The 26,694-nt window shown below is 39.5% G+C and overlaps 2 protein-coding genes across 9 annotated transcripts in view; one reads left to right on the forward strand and one right to left on the reverse strand.

The window, feature by feature from the left end:
* Positions 1-5,864: 5,864 nt before the first annotated feature.
* On the forward strand, positions 5,865-25,151 carry PACRGL (parkin coregulated like). 4 transcript variants are annotated; one of them, XR_012492766.1, is made up of 11 exons: positions 5,872-6,032; positions 7,972-8,031; positions 9,850-9,917; positions 10,290-10,444; positions 12,506-12,573; positions 14,240-14,330; positions 14,616-14,750; positions 15,233-15,340; positions 21,213-21,293; positions 23,714-23,849; positions 24,574-25,151. XR_012492766.1 is itself a non-coding variant. In XM_019743868.2 (10 exons), the coding sequence occupies exons 3-10, from the start codon at positions 9,866-9,868 to the stop codon at positions 23,768-23,770; spliced, it is 747 nt and encodes a 248-aa protein (XP_019599427.2). In that variant the 5' UTR covers positions 5,875-6,032; positions 7,972-8,031; positions 9,850-9,865; the 3' UTR covers positions 23,771-24,494. The 4 variants fall into 4 exon arrangements, 3 of the variants coding, with proteins under 3 accessions (XP_019599429.2, XP_019599427.2, XP_074177890.1); XM_019743868.2 differs by lacking the exon at positions 24,574-25,151 and having other exon boundaries at positions 5,875-6,032; positions 23,714-24,494; XM_019743870.2 differs by lacking the exons at positions 7,972-8,031; positions 24,574-25,151 and having other exon boundaries at positions 5,865-6,032; positions 23,714-23,905.
* Position 25,152: 1 nt separating this feature from the next.
* Positions 25,153-26,694, reverse strand: part of KCNIP4 (potassium voltage-gated channel interacting protein 4) — a 1,022,425-nt gene continuing 1,020,883 nt past the window's right edge. For all 5 annotated transcript variants that reach the window (XM_019743875.2, XM_019743874.2, XM_019743873.2 and 2 more), the window contains one exon: positions 25,153-26,634. In XM_019743875.2, the coding sequence (XP_019599434.2) occupies positions 26,587-26,634 (48 nt within the window). In that variant the 3' untranslated portion in view covers positions 25,153-26,586. The remainder of the gene's footprint in view (positions 26,635-26,694) is intronic.

Genomic DNA, 26,694 nt, shown 5'->3' on the forward strand with positions numbered 1-26,694 from the left:
GTTGGTTGGTTGGCAGAGAAGTGGTCGGCGGATTGCGGATCATGTGGCTCCTGCTTCCTGTGTCTCCAACCCAGCCACTAGCAAGACTATAGTGGTATGAAACCCCCATGCATGGCTCCGTGGGTGTGCCTTTTTGGCCTCACCATATCCTGCGTTCTGGTGTGGGGAGCGGGACCAGAATCCCTGCATTACAGACCCTTTTTCTTTACTTTGAGATAAAAGTTTCCAGCAGAAAGAATTTCTCTTGACATTTGCAAGCCCTACTATTGTCTTTGGGTGCAGTAATCATGAAAATGCAAATGGTCTGTTATACGTGGTCAAAACCAATTTTTCAAAGCAGCTCAGCAGATGTGTTATGTTAAAGTCATTCCCCTCCAATTATTAGTCGGTCAAAATAAACATTCCCAGTCAATACTGATTGCATTAACCTGGACGTATTTTGTGTACATGTTTCAATGCTGATCCTGTTTTCTGCTTTTAACTGTATAGATACATGACAATAAAGAAAATAATTTTGCTAGCAATTGAATTACAAAATGTGATCGGTTCTCCATTAATGAAACCTCTGTCTTGTTCAACATCATCAGTAAATAGCCTTTATTTTTTTCCTCTCTTCAATTTGCAAGCTGACAATAGAAAGAAACATTGACCGGGGTTGAAGGCTGCGAAGCAAACAAGAGACAGTTAGTCAGCGCCATCTAGTGGTTAAAACTTAAAATTTGATCACAGTTTGTGGATTTTCCTTTCCCACTAACATACTGGAGAAATAAATGGTGATATTTTATTATCCATTTTGAAATATTTTGATCCTTTTAAAACTTTGAATGAAAATTTTAATATAAAACAAATACATTAAGTTAAACTTTATTTTAATTCTACTATTTGTACCTCAACAAAATAAGTCAAGTAAAATTATCTATGTGGAGCAGTGAAAGCAAGAATTAGCAATTTTGTGGTAATCTTTCCAGTGAAGACAGCTAATCAAGAATGTTTCGTCCTAATTGTACTTGATCTTAATTAGAAAATGTATAGACATCACTGATGAAACTAATTTGGTCATTTACCTTCACTCTGCTCTTTGGAGCTACTCAATTTATTGCCAGTAGTGATCGTTTTTTTGAAACAAATGTGGGAGCCAGAGACCAAATTCAGCTAGTGCCTCTCAACATGGCATAAGTATTTTAGAGATTTGGGGTTGCGAGTTAGAGGTTGGGAATGCAGATTAACCTATATAGAGAGCTTTGATACTGCTTTTTAAGACTGCTATGTTGGACAACTGGAATTTACTCCACAACATAGAGATTGGATGTATTATTTTCCAGAGAAACATAAACAACAGTATGTGTCAATATATAGAAATAGTTATTTTGTGGAATGGGCTGATTCAGTTATGGATGCTAGGAAGTCTAAAATCTGCAAGGTGGGCCAGCAGGCATGGGATCCAGGGGACAGCTGAGGTTGTAGTTCACGTCCAAAGGCTGTCTCCTGCAGAGTTTTCTCTTGCTCAGGGGAGGCCATTCTCCTAGTCTACGTGGACCTTCAACTGATTGGACGAGGCTCACCCACATTATGGAGGACAATTTGCTTTACTCAAAGTCCATACAATAATGTTAATCTCATCCCCAAACTCTTACAGACACGTCTACAATACTGTTTGACCACATATATCTAGTCACAGTGGCCTAGCCAAGTTGACACATAAAATGAACAATCACATCCGGTGGAGTATGCAGAGGGAAATAAATGAAAGATACGGGAGAACAGGTCAAAAGTTTAAAAACCTGCGATCATTCACCTCAACAAAATGACTGCTTTCTGTTAGAGGTTCTAAACAGTATCTCCATCTGCCACTGACACTTTAAGCACCATTGGAGCTGCTGGATTCTGTGGCCCACGTGACAGAACGGTTTGCACGGCAGCCTGGACCTGTTGCAGACCCTTCTCTTCTGGGCCCCACTCAACACTGGCAGATTTTTGGCTTACTCAGTCAATGGGTCTGAGTAGCACACCACAAAGGACAAATACGTTGCCTCCCAAGTCTAAAGAAGCTCGCTAGGCACTGTGCCTCTTTTTTGCTTGTAGGAGGGGTCAGATGCAACAAGTTGTCCTTCGCTTTAGAAGGGCTATCTTGAGTGCCCCACACCCCCGGACCCCTAGACATTTCCCGGAGGCAAAGTCCCTGAAAGTTGGTTAGACTTATGTCCCATACAAATAAATGTCTGACCAATAAGTCCAGACTAGTCGCTGCTTCTTGTTCATCAGATCCGATTAGCATGATATCACCAATGTAAGGGACCAGTGTGCTATCTCGTGGAAGGGAAAGGTGACTAAGGTCCTTACAGACTGACTTGACAGAGGGCTGCAGACTTGATATGCCCCGATGTAGGACAGTGAACGTGTACTGCTGGCCTTCCAGGAGCTGCTATAGGACTCACCACCTGGTTAAGTTGGTGATAATCCACTGTCATTCACTAAGATTCATCTGTTTGCTTCACAGGCCAAATGGGTGAGCTGAATTAGGGTGTGGAGGAAAACCTCACCCCTACATCATTTCAGTCCTTGATGGTGGCATTAATCTCTGATATTCCTCCGAGAATGTGGTATTGCTTTTGATGTACTACATTCTTAGGGAAAGGACGTTCTACTGGCCTCTACTTGACTTTTTTTTTTACTATAATAACCTTCTCTCCATGGGTCAGGCAACCAATGTAGAAAATCTGACAGTTGCTGAGTGTGCCTATTCCAATCCTGTATTCTAGAACTGGAAAAATCACCAATGATGGGTTTGGGGACTCACTGCAGCCACCGTGGGACAGATCTGAGCTAAAAGTCCACTGACCACCTGACCTCCATGAGCCCCTCCTCTGACTGGTGCACCCCAGTGACATTCAGATCTCCTGGAATCAGTGTCGGTTCAGAGCTAGTGTCCAGCCGCCTCTGCAAAGTATAACTTTTTTTCTTTTCTACAATACACAGTCATCCTGCTAAAGGTCATAGGTCTCTTTGCAGGAAGACTTGGAGAAAGATTAAAGTTTAGATTTGGGGAGTGTGGTGGGGTACAGGGTGGGTGAACAGATCTTACGTGATTAATCCTCTGTAACTATGAGTAGAATGGCATAAAGCTTCCACTACGAGCCGTGGAGCAGAAATTATGCCATCTGGAAACACAACTTTAAAAAACAAACAAACAAAACAATGGCCTCAGCAAAAGACTATACCCAGTACTCTTAACTACTGATGTTACAGAGAATGAAATCATGTGAACAGGTTTTTTTTCATTCTAACTTGATATCATCACCATAGACACCCATCAGAATATACAGAGAGACAAAGTCAAGGATTCTTGTTTCTTGTAGCTCTGTTGCAAATGACTTTGTGAAAAAGGACCCATTAACCCATGATCAGCAGGACAAGAGTTAATTACATAGGACTTAATGAACTGATTTAATTGTGGTTAATGTTCTATTTTCTAACGGACAGATGAGAAACCCATTTTTTTCTTGTCTATCTCTGACTCTCAACTTAATAGGCTATAATTGAACTAAGTGGAATGAAACACTTTAAATGGAATATTATTCTGACATTTCAAATTTTATTAGATTTATTATGTAATTCATAATTATATATATAGCAGTGACACATTAAAAAAATAGGGTAATTTAGCAAGGTTTTGTTTGCCAAATTAAATAAAAGGGGCTATTTATTAAAGGGGAAGGAACTACAGAGATGGTGCATTAATCAAGGGCTAATATAGCATCTGAGATTTTATAGCATTAGTCCTGAAGTTGGCCATTCAGAAAGGAACTGTGACCTTCATTTAGGTCAGCTTCAACTGGAGGTCTCATAGGCTTCTCAAACTGGTATGTCCAAAGAAGTATCCAGCAGTTACCATGTGATTAACCACACAAGTTCGCAATGCCAAGGAGCCTGTTTGTTTGTTTTCTAAAATGAAGATAGCAAGTTTACAAGAGGCTGACTTAATTATAATTAGGAGAAGCTCACACAGTTCATTGTTGTTTTTACAAAATCTGAAAAATCCATGCCATTATCCGTGGTCCCATATGAATACCAAGACATAGCTTGAGGCTTCTGCAACTTACAGTCCAGTCTACACCATGTAACCTTGAACTTGCTTTCACCTCAGTAATGTACAAGCTTATCCTTACTGAGTTCTTCCCATGTGTTAGGAATTTTATTTGTGCTCTTATGTAAGATTTACAAGAACCCTGTAGGATGAGGAAATTAAGGTTTAGAGGGGTTAAACGACTTGGACAGGCCTCATAGCTGGTTAAGGGATGAAGCTGGATTTCCAAGCTCAACAGCTGAATCAGAACATGTGAACTTCACTGCTCTTCAATACTATGTACAAATTATTCTTACACTCCAGGCAGAGGGGCAAAAGGGCCATGAGCTAGGTGCTGCTAAATCTGATATTGGTGATGCTAGGAGTGAGGAAGGGGGCAAGGAGATATAATACGCTGGAGAAGCATATTATAAAATGAACGTAGGTAAGGATAGGATCTTTTTCCTTTCCTTTTGCTTAAAAAAATTGGTAAATTAAGCATGCATTGTGCTAGATATTGGGTATAGAAAAGTGATGGAGACAACTTCAGTCTAATGTGGAAGATTGGTAAATACTTTATAATGAATTTTAAGTTAAGATAGACTGGTATGTGAGGTCCACAAAACATTAGTGATATTATAGAATTCATTCATTCATTTTATTTATTTAGAGAGCATTTCCTGAGTCCTCACTACATTGTGCTGGAAGCAACCTAGTGAAGATGCTTCCGGGGCAGCAATTCAAGTAGTGAGGATGCAGATACAAGGGCAGGGAGAGATTACACCGCCTGGAGTGTTCAGACAACACCAATCGAATGGTTAGCTGTTATCTGAGCAAAAAGTTAAAGCAAAGGACTCTAGAAAGGAACGCAGTGGACAGGTTGAAAGGGCTTGGGCTTTTTACGATGACAACCTGTGGGGACAGAGTCGCAGAGAGCAGTTTCCAGGCTCTCAGCCTAACCTGGGAAGGTGCTGGCTCGGTTATTAGATGGCCATCAGCTGTAATCAGATGGCCATCCACTGTGGCTGGGTGGCCATCAGCTGTTACCGGTTAGCCATTAGCCACTAATATAACTACCGGTGCTATGCTAGGGGGTTGGTTGGCAGAGAAGCGGATGGTGGATTGCACATCATGTGAACCCTGTTCCCTATGTCTCGACCAGCAGCCAGTGAGAATATAGTGGTATGCCTCCCCTATCTATGGCTCCCTGGGTGTTCCCTTTTGGCCTCACCATGCTCTGTGTCCACCCGCGGGGAGCAGGAGCAGGACCAGAGACCCTGCATTACATAACCCAAATCGCTTTGGGTGGAATCACAGGTAGACACATTTCCCTGCAGCATCAGTTTTATTAAACTAATCTGGAGTACAAAAGCACAGGCTTTTTATTAAAATATGGATGTATTCTGTAGTCGCTGATGCAATAGCATATGAATTAGTGAGATATGACAGGAAATGAAATTCCACAGCTGGGCAGGCAGACGGTTTGGGCTCTATCTCCTGAAGATTCTGGGGCAGGATAGCTGGAGCACACTGAGTATTTTAAGTGTGCGAGGTCAGTGTAAGAGTTAAGTGCACGGGCTGAGGCCAGGCTGGGACGCAGGGAAGCAGGAGCCTGTGCGTTCCTCTGCTCCCTGGACCTCTCATTCCAAAAACACCCTCCACCAGGTGCCCTGGTTACCAGGCAGAGTCTCCAGCTCAGGAACTGCCCTTTTAACTCCTAGCGCCTCGTTGCCTGGGCAACCCTCTACCGCCGGCGCGTCCGCCGCCTCCCTGCTATTGGCTGAGAGGACGTAGCGGCGTCTGTCGTCAGTGAGCGGCGCCGCCAGATCCGGGGACCGCGCGAAGCCTCGTTTTCCCCGCGCCCCGGTGGCTGGTGGTGGAAACCACGGCTGTTAGTCGAGTGGGCGCCGAGCAAAAGCCCCACCTGGGGTGGCGGCTGGTGTGCGGATCGCGGCTGGAGAGAGGCGCGGTAGGAACGGGCCCCGGAGCCGTGGGCCGCGGAGGCTGGGTTCCCGCGGCGCCGCCGCGCTCTCGGCCCAGCGGCCTCCTCGCTGGCCTGTTGCTAGGGCCGCCGGAATCCGTTGCTAAGGATCCTGGAGATGCTCTGAGCCAAGAGCCCTTTTTTCCCCATGGTCGGGCGTTGGCCCAACGTACCTTCGTTCGCAGTAGTTGAAACCGGCCGTGTTTCCCTCCACCCCTTAAAAAAAAAAAAAAGTTCTTTTTTGTTTTTTCTTTTTGTCCTATATGACCCCCTCATTTTCCGATTTTGACACCATCCTGGCCCAAACTGGTCTTAGGTATTTAGAAATGGATGGTATTGGAAAGGAAGAGGCTAGGAAAATGGAAAGCAGATTTTAAGACCCTAAAATACTCGCCCTTTGGATTTATTTTATGGTAAAAGGGGATTGAGATCGATGGATTTTGGGCTGTCTCTGTACTTTGGAATTTGAAGGAGCTTTAGAGATGGAACATGGCTTCTTTAATGGGGTTCCTGTTACACGTTTGGAACTTTCTAAACACTGGATTAGAGAATAGGAAAGAACCGGTGTCTGCCCCCTGAGAATTTAGCAGTTTCATGTACTGGTCTCAAAGTGGGGTGCAGAAATAAAGTGCATATAGAGAAAGGATTTATGAGCCGTCCAAAACAGCGAAAGAAACGTGTGCTTCCCTAGCACCGACGCAAATGCCTGTAGCCCCCTGTAAATTACCTGCAGCAGCTGAGGGAACCTTAGGGAAAAGTGAGGGTCCCACGGTAGGGCCCTGCTTGTTTGCTCTCTGATATTGTGACAGATCAGGTGTTCGGGTTAAGTGGATTTGTGCATACTCGTGTCTATTTAGAATCTTCATACTGTTCTGTAAAAGAATGAAGGGTGACCTTGTAATATTTATAAGACAAAATAATTCTTAATTTTTCACTTCCAACATTACCCTTTCACACCACCCTCTACATGTTATTGAAGGAAAAAGCACTCGGAAGGGTGGTTGAGCATAAGATGAATTAACTATTTTTCTTTTACAAACAACTCATGCTCCAGGTTTGTTGTCAGTGGTATGCTCCCAGATAGATACTAATTTAAAAATTTGAACACACTTCGTTTGTCTTTAAGGTAAAGGGTGATACTTTTAACAATAAAGTGAACAACTAATTGTTTTGGAACGAAACTAGGGTGTTTTGAAAGTGGACAGAGAAATGTTTGCAACTCTGTGTGTGTGTGTGTGTGTGTGTGTGTGTTGATGTTGCCGAAAATTACGTAAGTATATTACACATAAAAACTGTCCTGTATACTTAAAACCTTTGGAAGCTCAATTTTCTAGCATATTAAAAAGTCAGATGAAGAGTTTCATTGGTTTTTTGAACTCATTCATAATGCAGCACCTTCCCAATAGTGCCTTCAGGAACAACTTTTTGACATAAAAAAAGGTAGAAATTTACTTGTTTGAATAAAAACTTGGAGAATTGGTAGGTAGTGTTGAAAAATGTGTGTCATGACTTATTGTGGCAGACTATGCACTTTTTATGTTTGTGGGTAGGCGTCTTTGTGATGTATGTTTTTCAACTATGTCAGCTATTACAGTTTATGATCAAAAGAAACTGAACTTAAACTGAATGTTCAGATTGATGTAGCCAAAGGTGTCAAACCAAATTCTTCAAAAAAAGGAAACTGTTTAGTCACCTGGACCTCACTATTAATAGTGATACTAAAAACAATTTTGTACCATTATAAAGAAGATGCTAAAACTCCTAGAGCACTTACTATGTGCCAAGCACTTTTCTAAATGTTTTATGTTTTATGTATATTAACTTACTAGTCTTCATATACAGTTAGAATAGTTATTGTAGTTCTCCCCAGTTATAGAGTTGAAAATGAGACACAAAAAAATTTTTTTTTTTTTTTTTTTTTTGGTAGAAACTTAGATTGTGTTGATCCCCCTCAGGAACTTCTCAAAACAGAGGCCAGATAACAATAGTAAGTACTTGCTAAATAGTCACGGAAGTGTGATATTAAGTCAACATATTTAAAGCTTGCCTTAGCTTATCTTCGAATAAGATATCTGACAAATTTAATGAAGTATTCATGGCTATATTTCCAGAAAATGCCTCGAAGATGACTGTGAAGTGTGATATTGGGAAGTAAAGTAAATCATCTGCTGGTCGGAGGATGAGAAAATTAGGTCAATGTATTAAATCAAGAAAATTGAAATTTAAAATTCTGTGTACAGAAATAATCTTATATTTAGTTTATCTTTACAAGGCAGTCTGATCTGGTTACATCGTGTTTGAAATATTTTCAGGCTCAGTGTTACTACATGGAGCTTTGTCCTTATTGTGTAGTTTTCTAACTGGTAAAGCAGATTAAAATCATCTCATGGGAGGAATCATTTAAGAAAGTATCAGTGTTTATCCTGAAGAAGAGGAAACTGAGAAGTTGACAGTCTTTGTCCTTTAATATTTGAAAAGCTGTCATTTGCAAGTGGAAGAGGACTTTACCCATGTTACCTTGTGAGAAGAGCTGTAATAATATGTATATAATGACTATATTAATATATTTAATATATGTAATGACACTTAATATATCATTAATATGCATATAATGACTATATTGAAGGTACAACGTGGGAAATGCTCTAATGGAAGAAGACCTGGAGTGTCATGCAAGTGAGGGAGGGGATAATTAAGTAGAAATAAGGAAAGCGTGCAGAAGTTAGAGTGCCATGGAAGTGAGCATTTGAGAAACAAAGAAGATGGGGAAAGGCTGAACTTGAGATTGCAGCTAGGCCTAGAAACACCAGCAGGCAGTTGGGTGTATGAGTCTGGCTGTGTGTGATGGAGGATTCCTTGGTAGAGAAATTTAGAAGTACTTTGATTAGGCAGGAAATCATGGGCTATGAAACTAGAACAGGAAAGAGGGAAATGTGGAAGAGGAGAAGTGAACCACCATTCATGGGGTGCGTAACTTGATACGTGATCGTATGTGCCCAGTAACAGCCTTGACAGGCTTGTTTTACCTCCCCCGTTTAATAGATTAGGAAGCTGACGCTTAGGGAGATTAAATAATGTACCTGAATTCATAAACCTCATACTTGGTAGAGATGAGATGCAGATCTGATCCCACAGCTCTTTCTACCTCATCACACCATGTTGACCACATCTGTAGGACTAAGTGTCGAAAGTGAAGGAAAAGGGAACAACAGTGACCTAAGTTTTTCAGCCCGATGGACCAGAAAACCGGAGGTACTTGAATTGACGAGGGGTTCATAACTTGAGCGTGATAACCTTCTTTTTGGTTCTGTTCAGTTTAAAGAGCTCGTGTTATACTGAGTGGTAGAGTTCATTATGCCACTGGAAAAGTAGGACTTGATATGCAAATAGTGACATTTGGAACTTTGGAAATACAGAAGCCAGAGAAGATGGAGATGATAGTGGGTGTGGCAAACACTCCTTTCATGAAGCCAGTTCATGTCTTCTGAATCTAGCCAGAGGATTGGAATTCCGTGTCTTGACAGTTATTTGGATACTTTGAATGGAAAAAAAAAATGTTTGCTTTTATACATCTTATTTTCTTATAGCTAGTTTTTAATTTGCTGTTAATAGATATAGAAATTGATATGTTTTTATATTTTCTCATTAGTCTTTTCAGGCGTCTTGCTCCATACCATGCCTTTTTTGTGTGTCTTTTATTGTATTCTCTTCTCTCTTCTGTTTTGGTGTATATACTATTAATGAATTCCAATCCCCACCCTGCACCCCCTGCCAAGTTTTGAAATCAAGTTTCATTTAACTACAGGAGTAAAAGGCAAGCGATGCAGAAACCAGAGTGCCATGGAGACGTACAGTTGAGAAACAGAGTGACAGGTACAGAACGTTGCTTTTTAAATGAAGAGGTGAACTGTAGTACCATGTTTCCTCGAAAATAAGACCTACCCAGACCATCAGCTCCAATGCATCTTTTGGAGCAAAAATCAATATAAGACCCGGTCTTATTTTAATATAATATAAGACCTGGCATAATATAGTATAATATATATAATATAAAATATAATAATTAATATAATACTGGGTCTTATATTAATTTTTGCTCCAAAAGATGCATTAGAGCTGATGGTCCGGCTAGGTCTTATTTTCGGGGAAACACGGTAACGACACATTCTATTCTACAGATGAATGAGGGGTGAGCTCTGTTGTTTTCACCTCTTTTTTTTGTTGAGATTTTCTGGTTCTTTCCAGGTAACTGTAATCCAAGGACATCATCGGGTGCACAAATAAAACATAGAACTACAGTTCAACGAAGCAAATCCTCGTCGCCAACCAGTTCTCCAGAGTCTGCAGGAAAACTTCATCCTCGACCAAGTGATAAACTTAACCCTAAAACAATTAACCCGGTAAGTACAAAAGAGATTCCTGACTCCGTAGACTTTTCAGAGTAACGTGCACTTGGCGCACTATGGAACCATCCGAATGCTGTCTTAAGTCTCTTTTGTTTATTAGTGTTGAGGTAGTGATGGAGGAAGGGCATGTGGTCGCCGTGATGGAGAATGGAGCTGATGTGGGAGTGAGTGTCCAGGTGAGAAGGTGTAAAGTCGACAGTAACCAGTGTGGCGTGCTCTGTCCCATTCCCGGGTGAATATTGTAGGATATAAAGTAAATTGCACATCAGCTTTGGTTTTTATTTGCTGTGGTGGTTTGACTTCCTAATACAGCATCAGTGATTTAACTTGTAGTTCATTACCATGGGATGAATTGCAGGCCTCTAGAGTTGCATCAAGGTCTCTAACCACTTTGCTGTGATCTATAAATTAGCTCCAGAAATCCTAACTATGGTACTATCCTCCTTTTTTGCCTTTTCATAGCCATTTAATCAGACTTAACCAACATGAGATTTGTGCACATAAAAGTACATAATTGTGTGTAGGTCAGTGAATTATCCAAAAGTGAACACAGCTGTGCGATACACCTGGGTGGTATCCGGCCCAGTCTTGTGTAGGTGAAGATGATCGTGGTTTCAGCCCTTGGAAGGGATTATGAGAGTGGCCGAGACATTAATTTTGATGGCAGGTGAAATACGGCAGATACTTAAGCAAGGATGCAATGAACTATCTGAAGGCAGAAGGAGATTGTCTGACTTAGAAAAGAAAAACGAAAAGCGGTTTGAGTATCTGTGTTCCTCCGCTTTTTTCAGTAATCGGTAGTGTCAAGGAAATTGAAATCCTGAAGGGCACCCTGATGTCTTCTTGCCGTTGCTCCTTTTCCCATATTTAACTGTGGGAGTTTATAGTCCTCATTTGTCTTAATAGTTTTCCCCAGTGAAAGCAACACTTTTTCAATTAATTTCCTTATCTGATATGATTCTTACTTGAAAACAATGTTTAAAACTTATGTTTTTCTTAGCAGGAATTATAACTAGATGAGTGCAATATTGCTATTGCTGTAAATTACTGTGCAGAACATGGATTGACTTTGCAAATAAATTAATGAAATTTCATGTATGTATTTTTACTCAAAATAATGTGTTTTTCCAGAGGAAAGGGCTAATTCTAAACTTATACTCTTAAGTATATTTTTAAATTACTACATGTGTTTAAAACATTTTAGCTAATTATATATAGTAAGTTTATATTTTGTAATTTAGACAACTGTATTTCGTCTGATTATATTTAAGGTACCATGTGGTAAAATATTTACTTTCTGTGCCTCTAAGTCTCTGATCAATTATATTGAAATTATGCTGTGATTGTTTAACTGTTGTGATTGATCATCTCTTAAATCGCCTTTGGGAGTAGATCCACAATTAATCTTAAAAGATAATGATGTATAGCAAAACCAAAAGCTGTGAAGTTACATGTCTAAGCAGACACATCTGGGCATATGTTTGGGAGAGTCTTGCTCAGTGTCCATCTCTATCAAAAACCCCTGCCCAACCTAAGCCTTTGATTTTTATAGGAGCATAAAGCCAGTCTGGAGAAATTAAGATTCTTTGGACCATCCAGACCGTCCGTATTTAGCTGGAGGACAAATAGGAAATGTGCCGAAGGCTGAAAAATAATATGCTGCCCTTTACTTACCACCTCTTCTCCATTCAGCTCTCACCTTGGAAAGTCACAGTGGGCAGGGGGTGGAAAGATGTGTTATCTTTATTATATTTATAACATTTATATTGGTCTATATTACATTTATTACGTATATAGTTTCAGCCACCTTCAAGCCTCCTGAAACCGTTAGCGGTGGATGGAAGCACCCATCGTGCTTGTGGCTGTGGCTTCAGTCCCGCGAGAGTGCATGGTTTTCTCAGCGATCTGAGTAGAATGGTGACTGGGTACCCACCTGGTGGCTTGAAAGTCAGGGTGACCGTTTGCCTCTGACCTGAGCAGGATTAAAATTGATTAGACATCACAAAGTGGAGGTGATGGTAATATTTATTGTGTTCTCGTCATTTTTTATTTCAGTTTGGTGAACAGTCACGAGCCCCTTCTGCATTTGCAGCTATTTACTCTAAAGGAGGTATTCCTTGCAGGTAAAATCAATACAAGTTATAACTGACCATGTCACTCAAAATAATTGAGGAAAATCAATACAGTGTTCAGTTGAAATGTGTGGAAAGTTTTATTTATGAGGGAAGTTGAAATAAAGGTGACTTACACTTTGGATGTTGGATTGGCATAGATCCTGGGACATTGTTGATGAAAATAATTTTAATTCCAAAATAAAATTACCAATAGAACTGCAGTAAACCACCAAATGATTTAGGAAATCGATTCAAGCAGTTTCTAAAACAATTTAAGCATTCACTGGCTTGGGCAAGGTGCAAATAAATAATCCAATTTTGTTTGTAAACTGAAAGTTGACAATTTAATGAAATTGTTTCATTATTTTTTGAAATTATCTTTCAAAAATTCAAAATTTCATAAATTTCAAAGTTATATTTGTTGAAATTACATTTCTTAATGAGTACATATGTCTGTTTTTGCTTATTTTAGATGTAATTCTTGCCACTTTTCTGGACAGACATCAGGAGTATTTTAAAGAAAATAATATAGGTTACTATTAGAGTGATACAATTATCAGATTTTACTGTCGAGAAACACTTATTTCTTCTAAGTATATCCAGTTTAAGCCTGTTCTGGATGATAGAATATTTCATTTTCATTGTGGAAAGAATAACCACAACATCCTTTTTGTTATCTTTCTAATATTCAAGAAATGTTTTTAGTGGTATTTTCAGATTTGGAGGACTATGAGTGAAAAATAAGTTCCAGAAACATTCTACAATTTATTATTATTTAATATTTATGTTCCAAATTGAAACCCTATTTTAAGGTTCTTTTACAGCCTTCCCTGCTCAGAGCAATTTATTGTTACTAAAAATGTAACAAAACAATGTTACCGAGGCCTCTCACTGTTATGAAAATAGCACTAATGAAGGAGTCAGGAAGTTCAGAACATTACAAAAGGGATGTGAAGACACATTTGGGGATGGTATTTATCCTAATTAATTGTGATTGTGGCGATGGTTCAGTGGATGTATTCCTACATGAAGACATATTACATTGTGAACTTTAAATATGTGCAGTTCATTGCATGTCAGTTATACTTCAGTAAAGGCTGTTTAAAAAGAAGCAGCAGCAGTAGCTTTAATTCAAGAGGCTGCCACTTTGTTACCTTGCCTGTGGCATCTCACCTTCCTGGCCTCAGTTTTCTTCTCCTTAACAAGGGTAAAACCTGGCTTGGCTTCAGATCATTTGTGTTAGGGTTCAGTGATCTATATCTGACAAACAGTGTTCCTTATAAAACAAATTATTGTTTCTATCACATTTGTTTGCATTTTTTTATTTTCTGTAGAGTGCCTATTTTGTTATCATTTTGACTGTAACATATTAATTGTAACATTTGCGTTAAGACACATAGATAGCAACATGCTCCAATTTGAAGACTGTAGGTTTATAAATGTGGGGTTGTTTAGTTTTGGCACCAAAACAATTTTGCTGAAAGAGTAGGAATTTGTAAGATTATAGATTGCTTTATAAGATGTGTTTGTAATATGTTTTGAAGTCATGGTTTTCCTACATGTTACAAAACAATTCTAATATGGTTATGTTCTAGAAAGAATATGTATATGTTAGATAATCACTGCTTGACATGTAATTATATTATCGTTACATTGACTGTGTTTTATATTTTAGATTGGTCCATGGTTCAGTAAAACACAGATTACAGTGGGAATGTCCTCCTGACAATCTTCCATTTGATCCTCTTCTTATTACTTTAGCTGAGGTAAATACTCCATCTCTCCTGAGTGTTTGTTTATTTTTTGGGGGGGCGGGGGAAACGTTTAAAATTGCATTAAAGGTTATTTTGTAACTCATCAGTAAATTGCATTATTTACCCACAATTTCTTGGTTTAATTTTAATTACTGAAGTCATATATCACGATAAGGAAAACAATAATAATAAAACTTAATTTTCACTTAGACTAATAAGGATTTGATTTTTTTGTTATTAGCTTAATCAAATGAGTAGTAAATCATGGTTTTTTGTTTTTGTTTTTGTCTTTGGCAGGGTCTGAGAGAGACTAGACATCCATACACCTTTGTGTCAAAGGAGGGTTTTAGAGAATTACTTTTGGTCCAGGGTGCTCCTGAAAAAGCTGTGCCTTTGCTTCCTAGACTGATACCTGTGCTAAAGGCAGCTCTGGTATGTCCTTTATTCCTATGGACTTCCTATAGTACGTGTAGGATACTTTATGTCTTTATTTCCCTCCAAATTAATACACAAATTAGTCCTTTACCTGTGGTTTTGATATGTGTGTGCAAAATTAGGCCACTGGGATTCAGAGCCAGGTGATTACTTACTTGAAGACACCTTGAACAGATGTACTAAAGGTAAAAAGGGACATTTCGCGTGTTTAGAGAAAGTAATGAACCTCAGAGCAGTCTTTCTGCTATGATATATTTTAGTTAATGTTTTGGTCAAGCTGAAAATTTGTTTTTTGCTCCCACATGTCCGGCATTAAAGATTATATTTTAAATTCTGGGTTTGGTTGATTATCTTCTAATTTTGAATGCTCAAGGTTACTTTCTCCTTCACTGGCTTGCCCTTTCTCCATCCCATCCTTCCTCTCCTTCCTCTTCTTTCCCTCCCTGTCCCTACATCACTGCCCAATCATCGCGTCACAGGTCCATTTGGATGATGAAGTGTTTGAAAGAGGATTGAATGCTCTGGTGCAGTTAAGTGTCGTAGTTGGTCCTGCTCTAAATGACCATCTGAAACATCTGCTTACAAGTGTGAGTACTAAAAAGACGAGAGAGCGGTTATGAATATGTATCATGCCCTATCCATATCTCTTCATAATTTAATGGCTTCACATTAATCATTAAAATGATTCCAAAGCTCAAAATGAAACTCATCATCCTAACCAAAAAATACAGAGATCAGACCTAGTGGTTCATAAAATATTTTACTAATGGACAGTATAATCTTTAAATTTTTTTTTTTAAATGGAAGGCACCTACATGAGCAGAATTTAGAGGTGCAATAAAAAGTAGGCAAAAGTTGAGTGGACAAAAATTAATGAACAGTGTAATGGTATCATGCCCTTGTTGATTAGCTATGAATTAGACACAGCACTTATACATACTTGTGTAATTACATATTACCACAGTCATGTTTTTCACCTTTTTTCTTTTTGTTTTTCATTGTAAGTTGTTTTTATTATGTTTTAATTTATTTTTTTTATTTTCCTTTTTTAAAAAAATTAGTTTCAGGTGTACAAAACAACAATGATTAGACATTTATACCCCTCACAAAGTGATAACCCTCCTCCCCCAATCTCCTATCCCTCTGATATTGTATACAGCTGTTACAATTCCACTGACTATCCCCTATGCTGTACTCCACAACCAGTATTGATATGACCATTTGACTTTTTCATTTTGTTAATGTGGTACATCACGTTAATTGATTTGCGGATGGGAACCAACCTTGCAATACCAGGAATGAATCCCACTCAGTTGTGGTGTATGATATTTTTAATGTATTGCTGAATTTGGTTTGCTAATATTTTGTTGAGGATTTTTGCATCTATGTTCATTAGGGATATTGGCCTATAGTTTTCTTTTTTTGTAATATCCTTGTATGGTTTGGGGATCAGGGTGATTGTGACCTCATAAAATGATCTTGCAAGCCTTCCCTCCTTCTGGATTTTTGGAATAGTTTGAGGAGAATAGGTAATAGTTCTTTTTGGAATGATTGGTAAAATTCACATTTGAAGCCATCTGGTTCTGGGTTTTTGTTAGTTGGAGCTTGTTGATTACTGATTCAATTTTGTTAATAGTAATCGTTCTGTTTAGATATTCTGTTTCTTCTTGATTCAGCCATGGAAGATTGTATACTTCCAGAAATTTATTCATTTCTTCCAGATTGTCTAATTTGTTGGCATTTAGTTGCATGTAGTATTTTCTTAAATTTTTTTGTATTTCTGTGGTGTCTGTTGTCACTTCTACTCTTTTATTTCTGATTTCATTAGTTTGGGTCCTCTCTCTTTTTCTTGATGAGTTGGCTAAAGGTTTGTCAATGTTGTTTATCTTTTCAAAGAACCAGCTCTTGGTTTCATTGATCTTTTGTATTGCATTTTGTGTTGTTTTTGTTTGTTTGTTTTTTGTCTTTATTTCATTTATTTCTGCTCTAATTTTTATTATTTCCTTCCTTGTACTCCTTTTGGGCTTATTTTGCTTTTTTTTTTTTTTTTTTTTTTTTTTTGCTTTTTTTCCAGTTCCCTTAGGTGTAAAGATAGAGTGTTGATTTGAGATTTTTCTTGTTTCTTTAGGTAGGCCTGCATCGCTATGAATTTCCCTCTTAACACTGATTTCGCTGTGTCCCATTGATTTGAGGTCATGTGTTTTCATTTTCATTTTTCTCAAGGTATCTTTTGATTTCTTCCTTGATCGTATTGCTGACCCATTCATTATTTAGTAGCATGTTATATAGTCTCCATGTGTTTGTGTGTTTTTCACTTTTTTTCTTGTAATTGGTTACTAGTTACATACCACTGTAGTCAGAGAAGACACTTGATATTATTTCAATCTTCTTAAATTTGTTGAGACTTATTTAGTGGCCTAACATGTAGTCTGTCTTGGAAAATGTTCTGTCTGCACTTGAAAAGAATGTATATTCTGCTGCTTTGGAGTTAAATGCTCTAAAAATATCAATTAAATCCATCTGGTCTGTGTGTCATTTAAGGCCATGTTGATTTTCTGTCTGGAGGATCTGTCCATTGGTGTCAGTGGGGTGTTAAAGTCCCCTACTATGATTGTGTTACTGTTGAGCTCTGCCTTTATGTCTGTGAACATTTGTTTTATATATTTAGGTGCTCCTATGTTGGGTGCATAGATGGTTTACTAGGGTTATATTTTCATGTTGGATTGATCCCTTTATTATTATGTAATGTCCTTCTTTGTTATTATAGTCTTCATTTTAAAGTCTGTTTTGTTTGATGTAAGTATTGCTACTCCTGTTTTTTTTCTCATTTCCATTTGCATTAAATATCTTTTTCCATTTCTTTGCTTTCAGTCTGTGTACGTCTTTCCATCTGAGGTCTCCTGTAGACAACATATGCATAGGTCTTGTTTGCTTATCCACTGAGCTACCTTATGTGTTTTGATAGGAACATTTAATCCATTTAAACTTAAAGTGATTATTGATAGCTACATAGTTATTTCCATTTTATTCTTCAGGGTTTTGTCTTCCTTTGTTTGTTTGTTTTCTCCTTTTTTCTGCTTAAAGAAATCCTTTTAACATTTCCAGTAATACTGCCTTGGTAGTAATGAATTCCTTCAGCTTTTTCTTGTCTGGGAAGCTCTTTATCTGTCCTGCAATTTTAAATGATAGCCTTGCTATGTAGAGGAGTGTTGGTTGTAGGCCCTTGTTTTTATTTCTTTGTCGAAATTCTCACTAAGTTCCTTAAGCATTCTTATAATCAGTGTTTTAAACTCTGTGATAGGTTTGTTGCCTCTATTTCATTTAGTTCTATTTCTGGAGATCTCTCCTCTCCTTTTATTTGGGACATGTTTTTTTGTTTCCTCATTCTGGTTGCCTCTCGGTGCTTGCTTCTATTTATTAGTTAGATCTTCTATATCTCTCAGTCTTTGCTGGGTGGCCTTATGTAGTATGTGTCCTCTATGGTCTAATGGCACTGTTTCCCTGCTCTCCTGTGTGTGTGTTCCACGAGTGTCCCTTGAGTGTGTTGTGTGTGTTCTCCTGTTGTAGGAGAGCCTTGATTGCTGTTGGCACATCAGTGTGTGGGACTGACCCCCAGGCTGACTGGCTGTGGATTGGCTGTGCCCACAGTGTATGAGCTACTGTGTGGGGCTGACCCCTCAGAGGAAGCTTTGCTCCTGCAGGTTCTTAGGCCTCCTGAGACCCCTTTTTGTGCCTGCTGCTTGTGGGGCTGGCCAGGTAGTGCTCTAGTGTGGTCTGAAGCTGGCCTCTGGGTATGTTGTTTCTGGTGTCCCTTGGGAGGGGCTCCCATGCAGGCCAATTTCAGCCTTGCCTGTTACTGGCCCCCGGATACCTGGTGGGAGCCACAAAGCTGTGTGTGGTTGTCTGCTGCCTGTGCTGGACCTGGCAGCATGTGGGGGTGGCCTCACTGTGAACTGAGGCTGGCTGCCACCAATAGTGGGCCTGAGGCAGCTCAGCAAAAGGCCCAGAGCCCCCTAGGCCACCAGCTGCCTGCCTATAAGGCCCAGGCGTTGAAAGAGCCTCCTTAGGTGCATGTGTCTAGCCAGTTGACCCAGGGTTGAGAGTGCCCTTGGCGATGCAGCAGGCTGGGGTGGAGTTCAAGGGAGTCATGAGATGTGACTGGTGATTTTTACTACGTTAGCACAGACTCAGTTCTTACGCCAGTGCCTGGCCTGTGACCACCTTGCCCTACACCCAAGGAATACTGCACCCGGTTACTGCCTCAGACTTGCAAATTTCTGAGAGCTATTTCAGAGTGGCTGCGGTACAGTTTTTGGGTCACTTGCCACCATCAAAATTCTTGCAGGCTGTCACAGATTGTCTGCTGCTGTAAAAGACCTCCACAGCTTGTGGTGTGGGGCTGTACGCCCAGGTGCCCAGAGTGCCCCTGGCAGTGCAGCTGTAGGTGGGCAGGGCAGGGTTCCAGGGATCTAAGGGGTGTGATAGGTGGTTTCTACAAAGTCAGTGCAGTCTTGGCTCCTGCACCAGTGCTGGGCCTGCCACCTCCGCACTAAAACACCCTGAGAACACTACGGCCAGCCACCACTGGACTCAGGCCTCCAGGTTCCCGAGAGCTGCCCAAGAGAAGCTACAGTGCAGATCTTGGGTTACCGCCCACCAGCAAGCGTTTTCCCAGGCCTCTGCAGGCCCTCTACCTGCTTTAAACAGGTTTCCACAGCTGGTGGGGCGGGGCCAGCAGCCTGGCAGTCAGGAGTTTCCTGGGTGATGTAGTACCAGGTGTTCAGTGTTCAGGGACCTGGGGCGTCACCAAAGCATTGCACACGCGTGGATTCCACAAGACCAGTGCGGTTCCAGATCTGGCCCTTTGGTGGAGGGCTTACTCCTGAAAAGTTGGCACCCTCCTGTAGGCCACACGTGTGCGGGCTCCACACAGGGGCAACACTGGCTCTTGTCTCTCTATCTCCTGCACCGAAGCCATGCAACTCAGTTCTTCCCCCCACATCTCTGCGCCTTCTAAGCTGCCTCTCCTACACCAGAGACCAGGCAAGTGCCCACAAGCTAGTGAGTCCGTGTGCCAGCTCTACACGGACTCAGGCATCTGGGTTTCCAGCCGCCTTCCTCCCCCTGGAAGGGCAGACAAAGTCCTCACTGACTTTCGCTGCCAGATGCTGTGAGAGCTCCTCTTTCCAACACCAGACTCCTCGGCTAGGGAGCCCGGCGTGGGGCCGGGCCCTCTCCTTCTTCAGGGGGGACCTCTGCCACCAAGGTGTCTCTCTCGGCGTTCAACCACTATCTGTGGGTTTGGAGGTCAGCTTGTTTCATGTCTATACCTCTGCTACCAATTTCGATGTGACCTCTTCTTTATATCCTTAGTTATAGGAATTCTGTTCAACTAGTGTTCAGATGATTCTTGAGGTTGATTATTCTGTAATTTATTTGTAATTTTGTTGTGATCCTGGGATGTAGTAGGCATAGCATTTATCTAATTCACCATCTTGGACCTTCCTTCAGTATAAGATTTTAGGGAGTCTGAAGAGCATTCAGGATGGGAGTTTTTCCTGTTACATGTAGTTTAATCTTTATCACAATCTATGCTGGGACGCTGTAGCTAAAGAAGTTTCCAAGACAACCCTTAGGCTGAACAATTTGCTCTAAGGACTCACAGAACTCAAAAAAGCTGTGTTGCAGTTTATTACAGTGAAAGGACACATTAAAATCAGCAAAGGGAGGAGGTTCCTAGAGCAGGGACCGGGAGAGACCAGGCGAGTACTGCAGTCATTTGATGGTGGAACAAAGTTCCAGGTTGTCCTTCATGACCTGAATTGCACTGTGTGCATCTGTGCACCTGTGATTCTGTCCTCGTTCACCTCGTACCCTCCCCCTTTGCAGAGACCACCCATCCAACAGAGGCCCATTCAGGACATATCTAGGGACACATAGTCTTGTGGTTTCTAGTCTGATTCTTCTGTCACTGTTACTGAATTATCCTTGTAAATGCTCTCTTCTTTGTTGTCTCTTCCCGTTTTTACTGTAGAAACAACTGTGTTTTAGAGGCTTAGCTTTCCATTATAGGCCTCCAAATGCTCTTGCAAATTACAGAACGGAAAAGTGTGCAATTTCATAGAAAACTTACTCTGGATATCACACTGTAGAGGATTTTGTAGGATGGGTTTTTGAAATAGTATAAATTCATTGTGTGGTTTTTTTTTGTTTGTTTGTTTGTTTTTTAAATAAATAGAGTGGTGTCTATTATATATCCATTTCAATGAGACATTTCATTTCCTAAAAGAAGCCTTGAACTATAAAACAAATTCAGTGGTGTTCATGTACTTACTATACAGTAAAGCCTCAGTGACATTATTTCTAGTTAGCCTATTTTTTAGTGAAGTTTTAGTAATGCTTATGGTGACTATTTCTACTTTTTCAAATCATTTCATTCCGCCAATCTTATTTTAAAAGCTTTCCAAGAGACTACGGGACAAGAAATTCAAAGAGCCGATCACCAGTGCCTTGCAGAAGCTGGAGCAGCATGGTGGAAGTGTGAGTAGGACATTATCCCTTACGTCATAATTGTTTTCTTTTTACTTTTAGTCGTCTTACAAAATTGGCTGTATAACATATAGTATCTCATTTCAGCTGCAAACAACCATGTGGAATTGATAGGATTACTTTCATTGGAGAGCTCAGAGTTTCAGTCTCGCTTAGGTAGCCCAGTTTTTCAGCTGGGATTCAGACCCAGCTTGTATAACTACAGGGCCTGTACCCTCTCACTGTGCTTCCTGTACGTCAGGTAGTCCGTGTGGTGCAGCTTTACGGTGTTTTTGTTTTTGTTTTATTTTGGATGTCTTTGCTTTGATCAGTGGAAAGTTCAGAAAACAGAAGGACTAATGTAGAGAGCTCATTGAAGACAGAGTACATTTTTCTTCTTTTCATTTGCCATCTTTTCTGTCAAAAAAATTTACAATTTGCCCATAATCAAAGGTTTAAATGAGATTTCCAGATGCCTGCGCTACTACGTCTGGAAGTGCACGTGTGCTTGAACGTGAGCATGTGTGCGTGCACGCTCAGGAGTGAGTCAGTTGATTATTTTAACTTGCAATAATGTAGCAGATTTCGTTATTACTGTGCCATGTCAAGTAAATAGGTTGAGTTTTCATCTTTTGAAAGAAGTGTTCAGATAATCTAGTCTTGGAAGTATTTCCTTAAAGCAGTGATCCCATCTTGTTTTGGAGATTACATTTAATCAGATCTTAATGACAGAGTTGCATGTGATTATCTTAACATTGCAGAATATAGTTTCATTCTTCTAAAGGAATTAACTATCGAGAATGATTGTATGCAGTTTTAAAATGGTAGATGTTTTAGTTTAAGCTTTGCCTAAATTACCTAATTTGACCAGTTGCCGTGACTTTTTAAATTGATATTCTTTCCATGATGAGTGCCTGGAATGATGTTTGAGGAGAAAATAAGTCCCAAGGCTGCTAGGTAATGGATTTCTTCTTGGTTGTGTGCAGGTGCTAGGCAGAGGATTAGCATTCAGATATCTTGTGGTGATGTGTACACAACCATCCACTAGCTGGCTAGTCCACCTCCCTCTCAGCAGAAAGGAAATTCTTCTTGCTTGCAATGTACTTGTTGTTCTGAGAATTGGAATGCAAGATGAATTTGTTCTTTCCTCCCCTATGAAATGCAAGTAAACCAATGCTAAATAATGATGGCACAGCTTTTCTATCTGAAACTCTTCCCAGCCTGGGAATGGGGAGTGGGGCAAGTAGAAAGGGGTTTGTCCCGCATGTTAGATTTCCTGGGTGTGTGTGCGGACTTGGTGATGGTTTGCGTAAAGTTTAGAAAGAGCACACTATGATTTGGAGGGAGGATACTGGAGATGTATCCAACCCATGGTCCCAGAGACAGCTAGCCAGGGAGTTCCTCTCTTACTACTTAATCTCATTAGTTTTTAATCAGGCTAGTACAGGATAAAAAAATATTCTGAAGTCATAAGGGCTATTAAGTACTATTTATTCCTTCATGTTTTTTCCTCTGTTTGTCATCTCCTTCTAATATCTTGCATGATATTTTAATAATAATTTATGTAATTGCAATAGGAAATCGCAATTACATATCAAAGACTTTCCCTTGCCTTAATTGTTATTATTGCACTTGCTTTGGGTACTTTGTAAATCCTTCATAAAATTAATGAATGTTCTTCTTTCCCTTCTAAAATGTTTATATATCTTCTCTTTAAGTGCTTACAGGTAAGTCTTTAAAAAAAGATTCTTCTCAGTATTGCAGTTTCTCATTTCTTAAGGCCTGTGTGTATCACGGTGATGGACTCAACTTCCGGGAAACAGAAAGAATCAGTTACAGACAGTCACAGTGTTGTTTTCTTATAATGAATCTGTTTACAACCTGCCTTAAATGGGAAATGGTTCATTCTGAGTTTGATTTAATTTTTTTCTAAGTGATACGCACCTTTGTCTTGGGAAAGATACATACTTACACACCGATCTCGATTGAGCACGTGGGAACTTAATACATGCCAGAAATTCTGTTGAGTACTTTTTAGACTTTAACTCATTTAATCTCTTCTACAACCGTCAGAGGGAGGTTTTGTTCTTACCGCCCTTTTAAAAATCTAGAAACTGAGGCGCAGAGAGATGATTACCCCCAGATTTGACAGTGAAGTGACTAGCAGAAGCTGGATTCAAATACTGGTCGTCTGGTTCCAAACTACCTGCCTAGTTGTATATTTTTAAAAAACACTGAGAGACAACAACCTATATTTGATTTAACTCAGAAAAAAGTTTGCACTTCTCATTTCATCCTTCTGCTCTTATCCCATTTTGTTTATTTGTTTTGAGTTTTGGACACTTTTTTTTAGGCATGCTCCTGCAAATGGAACACCTACTAGGGGAACCCAGCGTGATACTAATGAGGCTATGTGTTTTTTCTCTTGCCAGGGAAGCCTTATCATCATCAAATCTAAAATTCCAACATATTGTTCCATATGTTGTTGAAGAAGGAAGCCAACAAAAATCTTACCACCTGGTGACAGGTATTCAGCGCTGACCATGGATACCTCTGGGACCTTTGCAGGTTCACTTGAGTTTATTCTTTTGTACATCACAGCCACCATTCATTATTTACTAGTTTAAGACGAGTAGATAAAATACCATTGAATCATAGTAAAAATGATTCGGCAACGAAGAAGAGTGGTTAATGATGGAAAGCTATTTTAAAAAGTTATGTAATAGTACAGTTTTGTGGGTTTTACTTTTCATGTTTATGCTGTGTGTGAACAACCATTATTGGATTTGCAATGGATGTTTGTACTTATTTTCTAGTGCCTTTTATTGGTAACATCCTTTCTGCAATCAGTTTGTAACTGTACGTATTTCTAGACAGTTTGCCATTTCTGGATTTTATATTTATCAAGCCTATGGAAATTTAAAATAGTGGACAGCATTTGTGAATTCACTGTTAATTACCATTTATAAATACGTATTTTATAATGTAGAATGCTTGGGAAAATTTCTTTCCAGGGTATTCTAGTTTAAGAAAAACATTTTTTTAAATGTGTAAATTCCCTTACAAGTATGTTGTTTATCCCAACTCATTAAAACTACCTAAACTTTAGGTGTTAATTGTATTTAAATAAATGCTATTTTGTATTTTATAGTCTGAAAAGACTAAGGATATTCAGTACATGAAGATATTCGGAAATTAAAATCTTAAAACTCATATGTATTCAGTGATTGTGTTGTACTTGCTTATGTTGTACAGTTAATTCAATTGAAAAAGTTTTTGCAACAATTTATAGGCATCATTCTGAGTGTTGATGTGGTAGAAGTTGCCTCTGGATCATTCTACGGAGAAAGGCATAGAAGAGAAACAGAAAACAGGAACAGGACCTTCCGTCTTCAGGGCAAGAGAAACTTCAGGGCCCACAGAAACTTGAGCCGTCACACCAAATCCCAAGCAGCCTGATAGGTTTGAAGGGATGGACGGCAGGTGGCATTCCTATGTAGCGGCAGCAATGTTAGAGTCCAGAAGCGGCGGCGAACACCCTTTCTTTGCAATTGTTCAGATGCAGTCTCACGGGTTTTTAATAACTGAAAAGAATACAGTAATCTCTGAAGAGCCCTAATGCTCATCCTCCCGCAGATCTTTTGTGCTTCCTGGTCCCCTGTCTGGTCCACTATTTCCTCGCGTCTTCGCTCGGGGTCACATCCTCAGGTCATATTAGCTGCAGCAACTGCCTGCCCCTTACTTTGCCTTTACCCTTCTCATCGCACTCAGCACCACCCAAGGCAAAGCTGTCTAGAAAATGCCATAAGAAAAATGTCATTTTTTAAATCTAAGAATGATCAAATTTGAAATAAAGACCTGTAAGATACAGTACAGTTATAAACATTTTATTTGCTTTTATTTTTTTCTTTTTGAAATACAAAATGTGCACGTTGAGTTTACACAAACACGCGATGGCAAATTTCAGTGTACATGTATTGTACTACTCTTAATTTCTACACTGGTGATAGCAGGGCAGCTTTCAACATCCTATCTCTACACCAGAATAGATACCTGATTTATTGTTGCAAAGACAGTTGCAGGTTTCTTCCTACTATATGTAGCCTCTTAGTCTTGTGATATTTCTGCAAAACAAGGACGGTGTGTGTATCTTCGGTAATGTGGCAAATTTACAATTTTGGCTTAAAAGCATTAAAAAGGATCTGAGTTATTGGAGTTTTAGGATAAGCTAAGTCATAATACAGTCCAGATGAGTTGCTCAGCATTTATGTTTATTTTCTACTAGATTTTGGTATTAAGACTTCTCAGGATAATGGAATCACTGGTGCTTTCAGAGTGAGTCCTGCTTGCTGTTTGTTCCCAGTGGGCATTGGGGTCATCAAGGTTTCCTTGTCCCTGAATGGTAGGTAGATAAAGGTGCAGTGAGGGAGTTGGGGAAGAAATGGACGAGGCCTTCCATGCTGGTCAAAATTACTTCTTGTTCAGCGTTACCAGTACTGGAAGGCAGGTCCCCTTACCCTTTGCGTGAGCCTAAAAACACCCTCACTTCGTTTCACACCTTCTTGGATTTCCACTTAGTGACACAATAGAAAACAGTCAACCTATAGGATTGAACAAATCCAAAATTACATACATCGTGTAGGCCTTGGCTGTAATGTGTATTTATGAAAAATTAAATGCTTATTAAATAAGCTTTGTTAGGCATATGCTGACAGCTGGTGATAAACTAATTTTTTTCATATTTAAAAAAATTGCCAGATAAGTAAATGTCTTTAACAGGCAGCAAATCCATAGAACCTGGGACTATGTGTTTGTTTTCTTAAATTGTGGTAATCTTGTTTACTTAAAGTATATAAATGGAATTACAGCATACAAACATGAAAATTAATTTCCAGAAATTAAATGCAGATGCCAATATTTTAGAAAACTATTTAAAATCCTGGGGCTCAATACATACAAATGAGTAGCAAAAGAAACATTTTAAAATCACTGTTAATGTGAAAGCATCGATAATCCCATGGCTAAAGAATCAATAAAACTATCAGGTTCTATTAGGTTTGAATATTCACAGGGTGTGAAATGACTTAGACCATCCCGTGAACTCAGTGGTATTATGAAAAGGATGCAAATTTATAACTGGAAAACTCAAATCTGTTGGGGATTGCTTCTTATTAAAACAAAGCTAGTTTGCATAATATGCCTCAGTGTAAAAGCTGAGCAATCTATGCTAAAAGTGGTAGCTCCAACTTTAAGTGTGGTAGAATAGTTCACATTTGTCTGTTTGATTGAGGACACATTCACCAAGTTAAATCACATTTTCAAAGAGCTGCATGGAGCGCATTATGTTTTCATCCTGTAAGGGAGAAACAGTGGGATTAAATTCAGCATGTCCGCAGGGGAAAGTACAGTAAAC

The sequence above is a fragment of the Rhinolophus sinicus genome, linkage group LG02 (genome assembly GCF_036562045.2).
Source record: "Rhinolophus sinicus isolate RSC01 linkage group LG02, ASM3656204v1, whole genome shotgun sequence".
NCBI classification, from domain to species: domain Eukaryota; kingdom Metazoa; phylum Chordata; class Mammalia; order Chiroptera; family Rhinolophidae; genus Rhinolophus; species Rhinolophus sinicus.

Bases quoted from the DNA above. Each gene is read 5' to 3' on its own strand.
- PACRGL (XM_019743870.2), top strand. From the start codon at position 9,866: ATGCAGAAACCAGAGTGCCATGGAGACGTACAGTTGAGAAACAGAGTG. The intron at 10,445-12,505 runs GTAAGTACAAAA...TTTTTATTTCAG, and splicing joins ACCCTAAAACAATTAACCCG to TTTGGTGAACAGTCACGAGC. The intron at 12,574-14,239 runs GTAAAATCAATA...TTTATATTTTAG, and splicing joins AAAGGAGGTATTCCTTGCAG to ATTGGTCCATGGTTCAGTAA.